Source organism: Neodiprion virginianus, chromosome 6 (genome assembly GCF_021901495.1).
Source record: "Neodiprion virginianus isolate iyNeoVirg1 chromosome 6, iyNeoVirg1.1, whole genome shotgun sequence".
Lineage (NCBI taxonomy): Eukaryota > Metazoa > Arthropoda > Insecta > Hymenoptera > Diprionidae > Neodiprion > Neodiprion virginianus.
This window is the reverse complement of record NC_060882.1, coordinates 11,429,602-11,443,170: the sequence shown is the minus strand read 5'-3', so window position 1 is coordinate 11,443,170 and position 13,569 is coordinate 11,429,602. Positions and strand designations below refer to the sequence as shown.

At 35.5% G+C, this 13,569-nt stretch overlaps 1 protein-coding gene across 1 annotated transcript; it reads left to right on the top strand.

Annotated features, from left to right (window-relative positions):
* Positions 1-585: 585 nt before the first annotated feature.
* LOC124307279 (serum response factor homolog A-like) lies at positions 586-1,689 on the top strand. The gene is made up of 2 exons (XM_046768799.1): positions 586-857; positions 1,341-1,689. Exons 1-2 carry the CDS (start codon positions 586-588, stop codon positions 1,687-1,689), a joined length of 621 nt encoding a protein of 206 aa, XP_046624755.1.
* The last annotated feature ends 11,880 nt before the right edge of the window (positions 1,690-13,569 follow it).

Here is a 13,569-nt window from a genome sequence, read left to right as displayed (position 1 = left end):
CTGATCGAAAATCGACCATTTAAAAATAATAACGGAAATCTAAACTACGAGGACATACCTATTAAATTAAAAATTAAACACTCCAAACCCAAGCCCAAATTTAAAGAGAGACGATATAAAACGAAGAACATTAAAAGTGCAATAAACAAATATAGTGCCTCGATGAAAAACCGTTATTGACAATAATTTATAATTTCAACAATATCCGCCAATTTTAACAATATACACTGTTTTAACTATACATACACCTGGAATGAATGAATTGTGGAATGGATGAATGAATGAATTTTAAACATAATGACGGCTCATGTGTGGTTATATTTATAAATAAATTAAAATGGTCACTCTACTAATCATAGTTTGATAAAAGATTTTTAATATTGATTTAGCCTCATTTTTAATTTTCAAATAATCTTATAAATTGGCGCCCAACGCGAAGGCTCGAAAGCTAGGAAAAAAGTGTGAATGATTAAGAGGTTAAGATAGAATTTACAATTTTCAATTAATTACATGGGTAGAGTAAAACGAACTCCAGTTTCTAGACCGAAAACTACACGTAGCGGCCGAAATATTCAGTATAAAAACATGGCATCTGGTTCGACAAATTCAAATTCAGACCGTGAAGACAATGCGACTGGAGGTGAAGGAGGTGATGATTTGAACAAATTGAGACTAGAACGACAACAATTGGCTAACCAACAAAAAGAATTGGACAAGTCTTTGCGTGATAAGCAGCAGCAGGACGCGATGATGGCAGAAATTCGACGTTTGACGGAAGAAAATGATAGACAACGTCAATTGGTAGAAAGATTGTCGGCAGTAGAACCAATTCAACAAAATCAAAATATTGAAAGAAGGTTAGTAGGAGGTTTGATAAACCAATTGCAATCATTTCAAATAGAGATAAAAGTACCTAGATTTTCTGGGGAGGATAACACGAATCCTAGAGAATTTTTAAACGATTTAGAAAGATATTTCGATGTGAAACACGTACCGGCTGAACAAAAAATATTAGTTATTCATGGTGCATTAAATGGTAGAGCTAAAATTTGGTTTGATGGAAAAAAAAGTAGGTTTAACGATTACGAATGTTTTAAAACTGCATTTTTGAAAGAATTTTATTCCGTAGCTATTAGAATCAGGGAAAAAAATCGTTGGTCGATGCGTAAATTCGAAGGGAGTGAAAATAATTTGCAAACGTATTTTTTAAAACAAACTAAAGAAGCTCAGTATTTTGAACCTAAGTTGTCGGATTACGAAATAAATTATAGTATTATTCAACAAATGCCGATTAAAGTGAGGGAATCGTTAGTTGCAATTGATTTTTCCGATAATAATAGAGTTGAAGCCGCGTTAGCTCAGCTAGATTTAACTTATGAAGAAAGAGAACGTGAAAAACCTCGAAATTCACAGTCTTACAGCAACAATTCGTATAATACCAGCGAAATCAATAAACCAGGTCACATTAACGCACAACCGAAATATCAACAGATAAGTCAACATAACGGGGTATCCACCAATCCAAATTTTCAAAATACTGTACCAACAGCTGTTAGTTTTTGTTTACCCAACACAAGTTATCCGCCACCTACTTACTTTGGACAAAATCAAAGGTCGAATGGATATCATTTACCAACAGGGAATCATAATAATAACAATAGTAATAACCAACAACAAAATTTAAACTGACTATCGGCGCGTTGAATCAAGGTCCAATAACGTGTCGTGACCCTTTTGATTATATTACGGACCTATCTTATGATGTAACTGGTACTGAAAAAAATGTCCAAAAAAATTTAAGATTAACTGTACCAAGATGTCCACATATCTTAGTTACTGTTTTGGGGATTAGAATACATGCACTTCTTGATACTGGTAGTCAAGTGACATGTATATCCGAAGAATTTTTCAATCGATTAATGACAATAATAAATTTAGATATTCTCCCGGTTAGTAAAGTAATGGTAATCCCAGCTATTGGACGAAAAACTATAACTGTTAAAAAACAAGTTTTCTTACAATTGCATTTGGCAAATCAAGTTATAGAATATTCATGTCTTGTTATTCCACATTTATCTAATCGTATAATACTTGGTAATGATTGGTTATTGAAAAACGAAGTGATAGTAAATTACAAAGATCGTATGTTGGAAGTCAACGGTGTTCATATCGGTATACCAACGGTGTTGTTTGATTTGGAACCTTTAGATAAATTGGTATCCTCTACAAATAATGAAGTAACTTTAATTCAAATAATAAATATGCAAAATGTTAATTTAGATTTAAGTGATGAAAATGATAAACTTGTTATTGGTGAAGAAAATTGTGGAGTTGATGTGTTGATTCATAATGAACAACCACACTGACATTTAGAAAATGAAATTGAATTGATAGTTGATGAAAATAATATTGTTAATGATAATGATGTTGATACACAGCATCTCAATTGTGAAATGTATAAAAATAATTTACCTCGTGAAAATGATTTTGTTAAGTTAGTTAAAGCCATTGAAATAAATACTAGTCATAAACAACTAGAAGAAACAAATGAGGAAGAAAGATCTCAAAATTTAAAGAAAGATGAAAGATTTTTAATACGTGGAGAGGATCATAATTTTTTTAAAGAGTCTTCAAACTTCGTGCATAGTCTAACGACACTCAGTAGTGTACCGATTGAAACTGTTTGTGCACTTCGTAAAAAGTATCAAGTCTTGTTTTCCAATAAACCCGGATGTACTCAAGTATATCAACATGAAATCAAAGTAACTAAACCAAATCCAATTGTACGAAAAATTTATCCAATTCCTTTAGCTTTGCGAGAGTTAGTAGACAAAGAAACTAAAATTATGATAGCTATGGAAAGATTGTTAAAGAACTTTCGTTATCGACGAAAGCAACAAAAAGTGAAAACAAAGATTATTCTTGATGTGAATGATCTAGTTTTATTGAAAGTACCACTACCCTCTAATGCAGCTGATAGAGTAACTCATAAGTTTTTTCATATACATCAGGGACCATATAAGATTACAAAAGTGATTGGAAAGAATGCGTTCGTGTTATGTAATCCAGAAAATTTAAATTATGTCAAAGGTACATATAATAGATTAAATTTACGCAAGTATCAAACTTCCTAGTTTCTTGAATCAATTTTGAAAGCAATTTATATACATTTAAGTTTATTGATATTCAAAAAAAAAATATATATAATAATGTATTTAACTCGTATAAATCTCAATGAAATTGATTTCATCCTCTACTTTGGACTCGGCATAGAACAATGACAAGCATATTTTGTGAGTTAGATTTAATTTTTTATTAAGTGGACGAGATTGTAATAATCGGAATAACGGAAAACCAGAAGATTGTTAATTAGTTTATACAAGTGGATGAATGTGTGTGGAAGAATGCGTGTGACAAACTTTCCAGTGCTAATAATGCGAAAAGCTGATGAAATTTGAGGTATGTGCAGAGAACGGTGGACATGAAGCAGTTTTCGATAATTATGTAATAGATTTGAGTATGGATAATGAACAATGACAATAACTGATGTTTGTGATAATTATGATAAACCTAACTATCACAAAAGGGAGGCAAATGTAATGATTCAAATACAACCGCGCAATGAACACGGCACGAGTGGATTAGGTTAGACCCAGGGAGTGGGGAACCTAGTCACAAATTTGAGAAGAAGGAGGCTTGGTCTACGCCTCTCCAGGAGGAAGGAGGTGCGGAGGTTTTCCTCTCTGAAAAGAACTCGTAATCGATCCAAAATCGATCATTTAAAAATAATAGAGTAAATCGAAACTACGAGGACATACCTATTAAAATAATAATTAAACACTCCAAACCCAAGCCCAAATTTAAAAAGAGAGACGATATAAAACGAAGAACATTAAAAGTGAAATCGGAAAATATAGTGCCTCGACGAAAAACCGTTATTGACAATTATTTATAATTTCAAGCATATCCACCAGTTTTAACCATATACACTGTTTTTAACCATATACACCTGGAATGAATGAATTGTGGAATGGATGAATGAATGAATTTTAAACCTAATGACGGCTCATGTGTGGTTATATTTATAAATAAATTAAAATTTTCACTCTACTACTCATAGTTTGTAACAGATTTTTAATAATGATTTAGCCTCATTTTTAATTTTCAAATAATCTTATAAGAAAGTGTTGCAACCAAAGGAAAGAACGTTCAGAATGACGTCGAGAAATGCTGCGATCACAAATTTTTTTTCGGAAATTGTACAAGAGAACCCATCACCATTAGTGACCTCAGAAATTCGAGGATCATCTCTACGATTGTCTGCGATTTTTTTCTTCATATTCTCAGTTATTCGCAGATGTGTGCAAACAAATTCTCGGAGATATTGAAATGTTTATTCGCATGACGATCGGCCGCGTCATTGTGTACAGAATAAAAATACGTCTCCGATATCAAAATACGAGATAGAATTGATTTATTCGATTTTCACGCCAATTGGTATTCGAGCGATTTTCAGGTCACTGACTCCGAGCCTGAAGTTTATAAATTTTAAGTACAGATATCGAGGAGTTTCCTCGCTCGTGCTAAACATGGCAGGTTCATGTTTGGGGGAGTTCTCTTCACAGCCATTACGCTAATTTCGTAGGTTTTTTACGGTCACGTAATCATTTGTTCAAAAATCGTTGTATTCGTATCTAAATGAGAAGAAAATTTTTAGTTCAATTTTTTTTTTTAACCAATTTACGCAGCTCCTGCACGATGATGGGTCTTGGTCATTGACGGTACATTAATGTAACGGGATGTCGACACGTTTTATGATCATTAAATAATTGACCATACCCAGGAGGCTGACTGATACATTACAACGGATGAAATCTGTTTTATTCCTTTTTAGGATGGTGATACTATTTGGAATATTTCATAATTTTAACAGCATAACCTGTCAAATATCTCAAAATGCGTAGATTTTGTTGATTCGAGAATTTTCGTTTTATTATGCGTGAACAGAAAAAGAATTGCATCATTAGTAGACAATTTTCAAAAGAAATGATGCTAATCGGTTGGAAGGGGGAAATGAACTTAAGGTATCTCGATAAGTCGTACACAAAAACTAACTTTGCTCCTCAATATCGCATCGTTTTTTCACCAGAATTGACAAGTTGACATTTTTAATACAAGAATATGTCTCCATCAAGATTTACATGACAATTTGCAAAACGTGTCCGGAGATGTAGAGAGATAAGATTAAACTAAATACGGACTATTTCGTGGAAAAAAGCCCTGCGGAGCTTGTGTCACATTGTCGAAGTGTTTAAAGTTCATTGTTCAAGGTTTGGTTACGGTACAAAAAAAGAAAATTGGATAAAAATGAAAGAGACAGAGATAGACAGAAAAATAAATTGAATTTCTTTCTCTCACGTAAAACTCTTGAACAATGTTTATTACAGCTTATGATTGAATACTCCGCAGAAATGGCATGTTGACGTAGAAATATATATTTTTGTTATGAGGCATCCATCACGCGATGCGTTATGTAACGACCATCTCGAATTTCACACGTTCTTGCAATTCTATGCCGAATGAAATTGTAATTATACACATGCCGGTAATATGAAGTGATATTATTAACTCTAAATCGTGAAAGACGGTAGTTTCGAAAAAATAAAACCAGATACTTACTATGCTTTTAATTGGTTTTATTCTAAATGGTGTACAGTTGTGATTTAGGATTTTTTGTTTTCAAGTAACGGACTATTTTCCAGCAAACATAAGCTCTTGTGCATATAAAAGTCAGTTGTATACAGGGTGTCTCGTTTTGAGTGGAGTGACCGTGTATCTTTAAAAATTCAAAAGTTGTTTTCAAATCCGAATATAATTCCCACAACCTGAGAAACGATGCCCGCGCCCATGTACGGAGTCTTTTGGAAGGCTGTTTTGAGTAAAAAAAATCATGAATCATGATTTCACGTATATATGATTATTTCAAACCTGAAATTGACCGAGGTTTCTAAAATCATGACAGTTGACGATTCTGTATTACCCATTCTGCAACATCAGCCAAGCACTAATTTGATTGAAAGTCGGTTTCATATCAATAAATTTAAGGGAACTCAAGATCTTTCCTTTTCCACATTCCCAGAGAAAGTTGTTGATAGTACCATGTTATGTCCCCCTCTTGACCCTAAAATCCTGTCTGAAACATCTTCGTACAAATCGTATTTTTCTCAAGATATTTGCAAATTCTATTTACGACAGGGCATCGTGTAACCTTAAAACTTCAAATTGGAATCCCAAAAAAAATGCTTCGTTGTTCGAGATGTTGAAAAATCTCATATTTGAGCCATAGAATTAACATATTAAAGTATTATCAAGTACCTACCCAATTGTAAATCATGAATGTAGCTGGACTTTATCTCACGTCTCATGACTACTCATGAGTTTAACGTTCTCTAAAGAATCTCCCGGCAAGGCTGTGCAAAAATTGGAAACGGTTGGTTCAACTTATTATCAGCAGCAGCAGGTAAGCGGAGCCATCTCTCAGAAAAGAAACAGTCTGCAAGGGTCACTGAGGCACGTTCGTATTTTTGCGCTAGGCCATGGCAAAACGGAGGGCACGAGACGTCGGAAGTTGGGTGAAAATGACGCCGAATATGATAGTCCTTAACAATGCTGTCTAGAAAAAAATATCATAAGCAGTGCGAAGATTTTCGAAAATCGCTGAACTGACTGGGCCGAGGGACTGGTCACTCGAAAAATCCGGTGGCTCAAGGATTTCTAAAAGGAATCGATTTCTTGTGATTTCAACTGCGATTTCCGTGATTTGCGAATCAATGAGATTACCTGTGATTTCGTGTGATTTCTGCTGATTCCAACGATTACGAGTGATTTCTAGACTGTCGAGAAATGAACGTTGATTAATTATCATAGATTAACAATAATTAAATTACGATTATGGATACGTGGGTATTCAATCAATGACACAGGTTATTAAAGAAACGAGAATATTTTTTTGATTATCTTATAAACATTGTCACGAATACTTAAACTTTTTTCACTTATAATAGGGGACAAATGCTTGCTTAGTTGGAACGTAGATGAGTGATTCCCAGTGATTCCCGAAATCACATGATTTTTTTGGTCATTCCCCATGATTTCCTATACATTTTGAGAAATGGCGAGGAAAGCAGGAATCATTCGAGTAGAGTGACTTCTAGCGACTTCTAGCAATTCCCTGTCTGATTTTGAATGAGATGGCTCAATGATTCCTTAAGTGACCAGTCCATCGAACTGGACCCTTCCGTGCAAAAACATCGCTGCCAAAGTTTGGCGTAATAGTTTTAAATAATTTCTCTATATAGACACAAATGGAAAAATGAAAATTTTCACTTAGGGGTTCATAACTTTTGTAAAACTAATCCGAATTTGACGGTTATAATTCGTTGTAATGATGGGAATATAAACCAGCATTTGCGGTTCGCAAAACAAAATAACCGAACGATTTGTGGTATATTAAAAGCGTGTTTAAATTGTCTATCTGTTCATCTGTCTATTCCGCAAATGCAGCTAGATTTTTCCAATACAGATTTCACACTTGAATCACAAAAATAAGCATTTGGATCCACTGATATAAAGTTTGTTGATTAATTTATTATTAATCTCCTGTACAGGTAAGTTTTCCTGAAAGTAGTAAATTCAGATAATATTGTCAACAGTTACCATTTATCTCGTCAAGTCTATGAGTATACGACTACGAAATTCTGATCAGATGAATTGAACAAATGACGACATCCCCGGTGTCTTTGAGCATGATGAGCTTTCTGGGCTAAATCCATAGCTCCTTTCCGGGTAAGTTAATATCCGGAATACGTTCACACCGTGGCATGACGTCATTGTCATAACTATTCACAATTTACAGCTTGAGAGTAATCTATAAAAAAGTATGGAACAAAACGGCGACTTTATACCAAGGTAACGAACTTAAGAGGATGCTACAGTCAGTCTCTGTCGACAAAGCACAATGTCACTGTTTTTCATTGATATCGAAGCCTACGCAGCACTGACATAAAAATACCGCACTCAACGCAATTCTACATGCAATGTCGAACAAGAATATTCAAAAAAAATTTTGTTTCATGCGCGCACAAGGCCAGGAAACGTATTTATGCAGTAAGTAGTAATTCAATTACAGGAATACCTTTCTTGCAAACATTGCTGCGCAATGCAAAACTTTTTTTGGCTATTCTGACTTAGCATTGCAGGTAGAATTATGCAGACTGCGACAAGTTCATGTCGGTGATGCATAGACTTTGATAATAGTTAAAATAAGTGACATTCAACGCGGTTGGTAAGGACTGAGTACAGCATTCATTGAACCAATGCTGGTCCTCCTGACAACGGTGCAGAGTAATACCGGTATCTTTGTATATATTTATTCATAGCCTGACCTAATTCGACTATGATGATATTTGTTTGTATTTGAATTTAAAAATCGAGTTACCAGCTGCCGGCTGCGAGTCAAGTATAACGAATTTTCTTTGATCCGCTTGAATCTTCTTTTTAAACTGCGTCGAAGGACTCATGCCTGTCTTCACAACAATGTATAATGATATTTTGTTTAGTCTGCGGTTATACATTTGCTATATTCATGAATGCAGCGTGTCGTCCTCCTCGCCACCATCGTCACGATCTTTCTCTCTTTCCCTACATTCTTTTCTTTCCACTCGCACTCTGTCTTTCCCCCTCTCTTTCTTTGTACATCATTCCGCATCTATCTCTGCTGCTAAAGTGAGACTCTGACTCTACCTGTACCTAGACAAAATAAGGATAGTAATTAGTGTAGTAGGTGTAAGTCAAATTTCTCTATTACACGTATTAACGAAGCTATGATGCCACACAGTTGCAGGCTACATTTGGAGCGTACATTTTTATTTACCTCTGATTGACTCGAAATTTGGAATTCGGGAGTTTCGGACATCGCTGATTAGAAAGCTTGACTTAGAATTAGGAAATTTCAAATGGCGGATCTAGGTCAACGAAATTGCAAGAAGTTATTTGATTTGTTTGAAACTTGGGATCCGTGCAGGGCTTCTGAGGGCACCGATTGCAGTTCAGAAATCAACATTTCGTAATTCTGAATCGATGATTTTATGGATCAGCTATTTGGAATTTTTTAATAACTACTTGAGAAGGCAACTAATTAACGTTTTCAAAACCCCCCGGGCATCAAGTTTCGTCCATATCAAGCAATTTCTGGCATTTTCGGCTGCCATAATGTGTGCACGATTTTAACTTCTCAACTTTTGAGCCCAGATTCGCAATCAGCGACTTTAAAAATCCTTGATTTTCAAATTTTTAGTCAATTAGAGGCAACGAAAATTGCATGCCCCAAATGCGTAGGGCGGAACAGGGCTAAATGAACCCCTCTCTTATTGTTAGAATTAAACTAAGGAGCTGTATTCTCTAGAAAGAACGAAAAGTTGATCATTGATCGTGTAAATGAAGTATCTTAAGGATTACAATCTAACTTGTAACACTTAAATTGCCTTCAATAATTTCAAAGATATATTTTGTGTTAATTTTGTTTCAGACTGGATTCAGCCACGCTCTCCCGTAAATATCCACTTTTGTAAGATCATGGCTTTGTCAATATGCCCAATAGCGAAACTTTATTTATACTTTATAAACTCAATCTTTCGTGTACAATAACGAACTTACTTCTTGCGACTTACGCAACGTCACAGCCACGCGAAGGAATACACGACAGAATTGCTACCACCAAAAATGGTGGGCAGTAAAGAGTTGCTGTAAAAATCGCTTGCAAATATTTTGAAATATAATCACAACGACGTGCATATAGAATATCCTATCATGTTCAATTACAAAATCGGCTACTTTTTTGGGTCGTTCGCGGTATTGAAAACCGTTGTAGAATCGTGCCTTGCGAGGGACGGAAACACATATATCCATATGAGGTGACGTTTTGAAATGTGCCAGTTGTCGACCAAATTGTGAACCAATATCACGACCACGGTTTTTTTCGCGAAGGAAAGTTTGATTTGAGAAGCAAACAAATGTACTAGAATAATTTTAATTTAAGAAGTAGATTCAGGGCAATTAATAAGTTCAGCGGCACAGCCCCAGCTTCATGAAACCCAACCTAATCGCGGAAACTTAAGGTAGAACTCATCCAACATTATACAATTCCAATGTAACTAGTCTAACCAATTTTGAAATTTTCCGCAATAACCTCTTTTCTATTCATAATTTTAATTCTCTTTCGACTAGCTACTACCTACCTCAAGTATATGCAACTGTCAGCCATCTTGATCGTCGACAATTGAAACCACTTCCTGTTCGATCGCGGAGAACTGAACATCTCAAGTGCTTAAGTATGTCATTTTTTGTAAGTTAATTAGTTTATTCTTGTTTATATTATATCTTAATCCTTAAACTCCTGTATAAATTTCAAAACTATGTAAACTCGCCTAGTCTGGCATGATGTACTGTCAAATAGTAATTTTACGTGCAATAGCGGAGGAACTCTAACCTCTACATCAACACGCTGTTTAACAGCAGTTACATTTTCCAACCCAAGTGGTTGAACATTAGTATTTCATTTTTTGCTTTTTTTTTTTTATTTATTATTTGTTTCTAATAAAGAGCCTGAAGACGGCTGGCTGGGCCCATGCCGAAACGTTGCCTTGATCAAATGCTATCCAGGTATTTATTCCTTTCTTGACCTTCCCCGACGAATTCTTCATCATAGAACTCATCCCAATGACGTCACAGGTGATGAGTAAAATTAAGTTTTCGGAAAGTGCGCATGCGCCAGCGTCTTTACACCGCACTATTCAGAAATCGGGCACCTTACGCACGCTCCGCAGGGTTCGAAGATCCAACTTTAAAGTGAGTTTTGGAATAAAAATTCGCAAACAGCTATAATAAGTTTGAGTTAAAGATCAAATGGCTATAGGTGAGACTTCCGTTACGTAAAAACATATAATTTGAATACACTTTATATGCTTATACAGTAAGGAATTTGTCTGTTATACAGACTCGATGGAAGTTTTATAACTAACTATGTTACACGGAAATTTTAATTTTTTTCAGGGAACAGTTTGGATAGATTCGAAAAATTTCTTAAATTTCTCGAACGAAATATTCTTCTGTCAATATACCGAACGTGAATATTTCTTTCTTAAAATTTGTTGAACACTTCCTATAACTTTTGTGAAACATCCGTGAAAATACTGAAAATTTTTTATATCATTTAGAAAACTTCGACGGACCACAATGTACACAAATGAAATTTATCATAAACAAAACTCCTTGAATAATATGAGCTATGCGAAATAAGAGCTTTTCGAAAATAACTATTTAATTTCATCCTAAATTTTTCTGTAGACAGCACGTTTCATTTGGATAATCTGCAATACGAAGATCCACGCAAGATCTCGAAATAGGACTTGGCACAAATCAATCTTGGTAATAAGTATCTACAGAAGCTCAACTTGAAACATCTGATAGCAGAAAAATGCCAGAACAAAACCTAAATCATCAATGATGACGGGATACTCAGGAATCATCGTACAGTCCACAGTCGTACTGATTCGAGGACAAACATTATAACGCATAGAAAATGTTTACACAACCTGCCTCCATGCGTATGATTATTATAATTCGTCGACGAGTCAAGAAGCGAGGAGGTGTTTTATTTCGAAGTAGCCAGAGTGTGGTGTTTCCCACAGAGGAATTCGAGGTGCGGAAGTTGAAATTGCTTCACCTACGGAAATGGTAACCGTATACACTCCAAGAGACTACATATAACGGGTGAATCTCGTGAAGCTGACGAAATGCGCAGGATGCAAATTGAGCATGTGGATCGTCCGACACTTCTTCAATCTCGTCTTACCCAAGAGACTAAGTTGGTAGGTATTTACGCATTTAGGATCTGCGTCGCGGTGCCTTGTGACTTCGTCGCTGCATCCACGAGCGGTACGTATCCCATTTCCTCAATCTCTGCTGTTTTCTCGCTTTTCAAAATACCTCGGTGCATCGTTCGACGCAAGTTGATCCCTTTCGACAGTGATTAGAGTTTTGATCAAATTCGATTTTAGTCCTCGTTGTTTTTGAATGCAGTAATATTTTTGTTACATGTTTTTTATTTTTGCAGGCCAGTAAGACATCAATTACTCATACTTAAGTTCAGGTGTACAAAACTTATCGAATCAGAATGAGTTATGAAACAATCTTACGATCGTATCGTTATTCGATCGTAGTAATCATGGAGTTAATTTCCAATTTCACGTAATGCAGAAGGGGTAACGATGTACAGTCTAAATACAATAGTAATATGTATGCTGAATATATTGTTTACAACAGCGAGTACGAAAGTTCAGTGTACTGCAAAAATCTGAATTTAGAGTGGCTGTATGCGAAATTCCGAAGACAGACGTGTGCGTCTTTGGATTTCAAATGAATCGGTCTAACTTGAAATATAAGAGATCCATCAACATCATGGAAACTATACGTACATATATCAAAGTAGCGGCGCCGAAAAAACAAATCCAAGGTAAAAGGTCAGACGTTTGTCGCGTAAACAACAAATCCACGTGCATGAACTACGTAATACGAGTAGTTCTGTATTCCTTGAAACTACGATGGACTGGGTAAGGCAGCCACGTGCGACGGAGTCATACACAGGGCATGCGATTTTTCTGTAACTATACCGGGTTATTTCAGTGATGCGCCCCGTAAGGTCTCCTAAGTGTAGGCAAATCAGGGTACAAGTCCACTCTGAGCAGATCCGAGTTTTTCCGGGGCGACATTGCCAGAGTGGTTTTGTTGTACCCTGAATTGCTTACAATTAGGAGTCCCTGCGGGGCGCATCAGAAATAACCCAATATACCTATCCAAGAAAGCAGACTATTGAAAAAAAATTGCTGAATTATTTCAACATTTCTGACGATCATTACGCGTTTCCGCTGTTACAAAAGTCAATATTTTTCTACTTCCGAGTTCCGTTTAAAATGCAATAAATTTTAACCTGTTAAGAGATACAAGCCGCAATGTCAAATGGCACATCGTTCTTCGGTGTGGTGTTTTATAATCGAAATGCACTCTGCAAACAAAAAAGACCATTCAAAACGGATTATAATAACAAACTACGAGACGCATTATTTTTTCGTATCATTTATTTCACAGATGAAAGGTCTCTTGCAGATGCACGGTAGAGTGCCGAATTTTTCTTGCCACGATTTTTTGAATAATTAACAATTCCATCCAGAACCTGCATGGCAAATATTAGCCGTGTCAGATCGATGTTACCTACCAAACCAATGCTTCTTGATAAGCATGCATTATTTTCAACTTGAAATGGAATTGTATTTTAATCAAATATAATAATTGACATGATAGTTTCGGATGCAGCAATTTGCCGGAATAACAGTTAACTTGATACATAACTTTCTTCGAATTAACAGTTCTTTCAAATATACTATTAAATTGTCGAAATTTCTGAATACGTTGTTATTATGCAGCAACAAAATTGCATGTGTTGGATAATTGTGT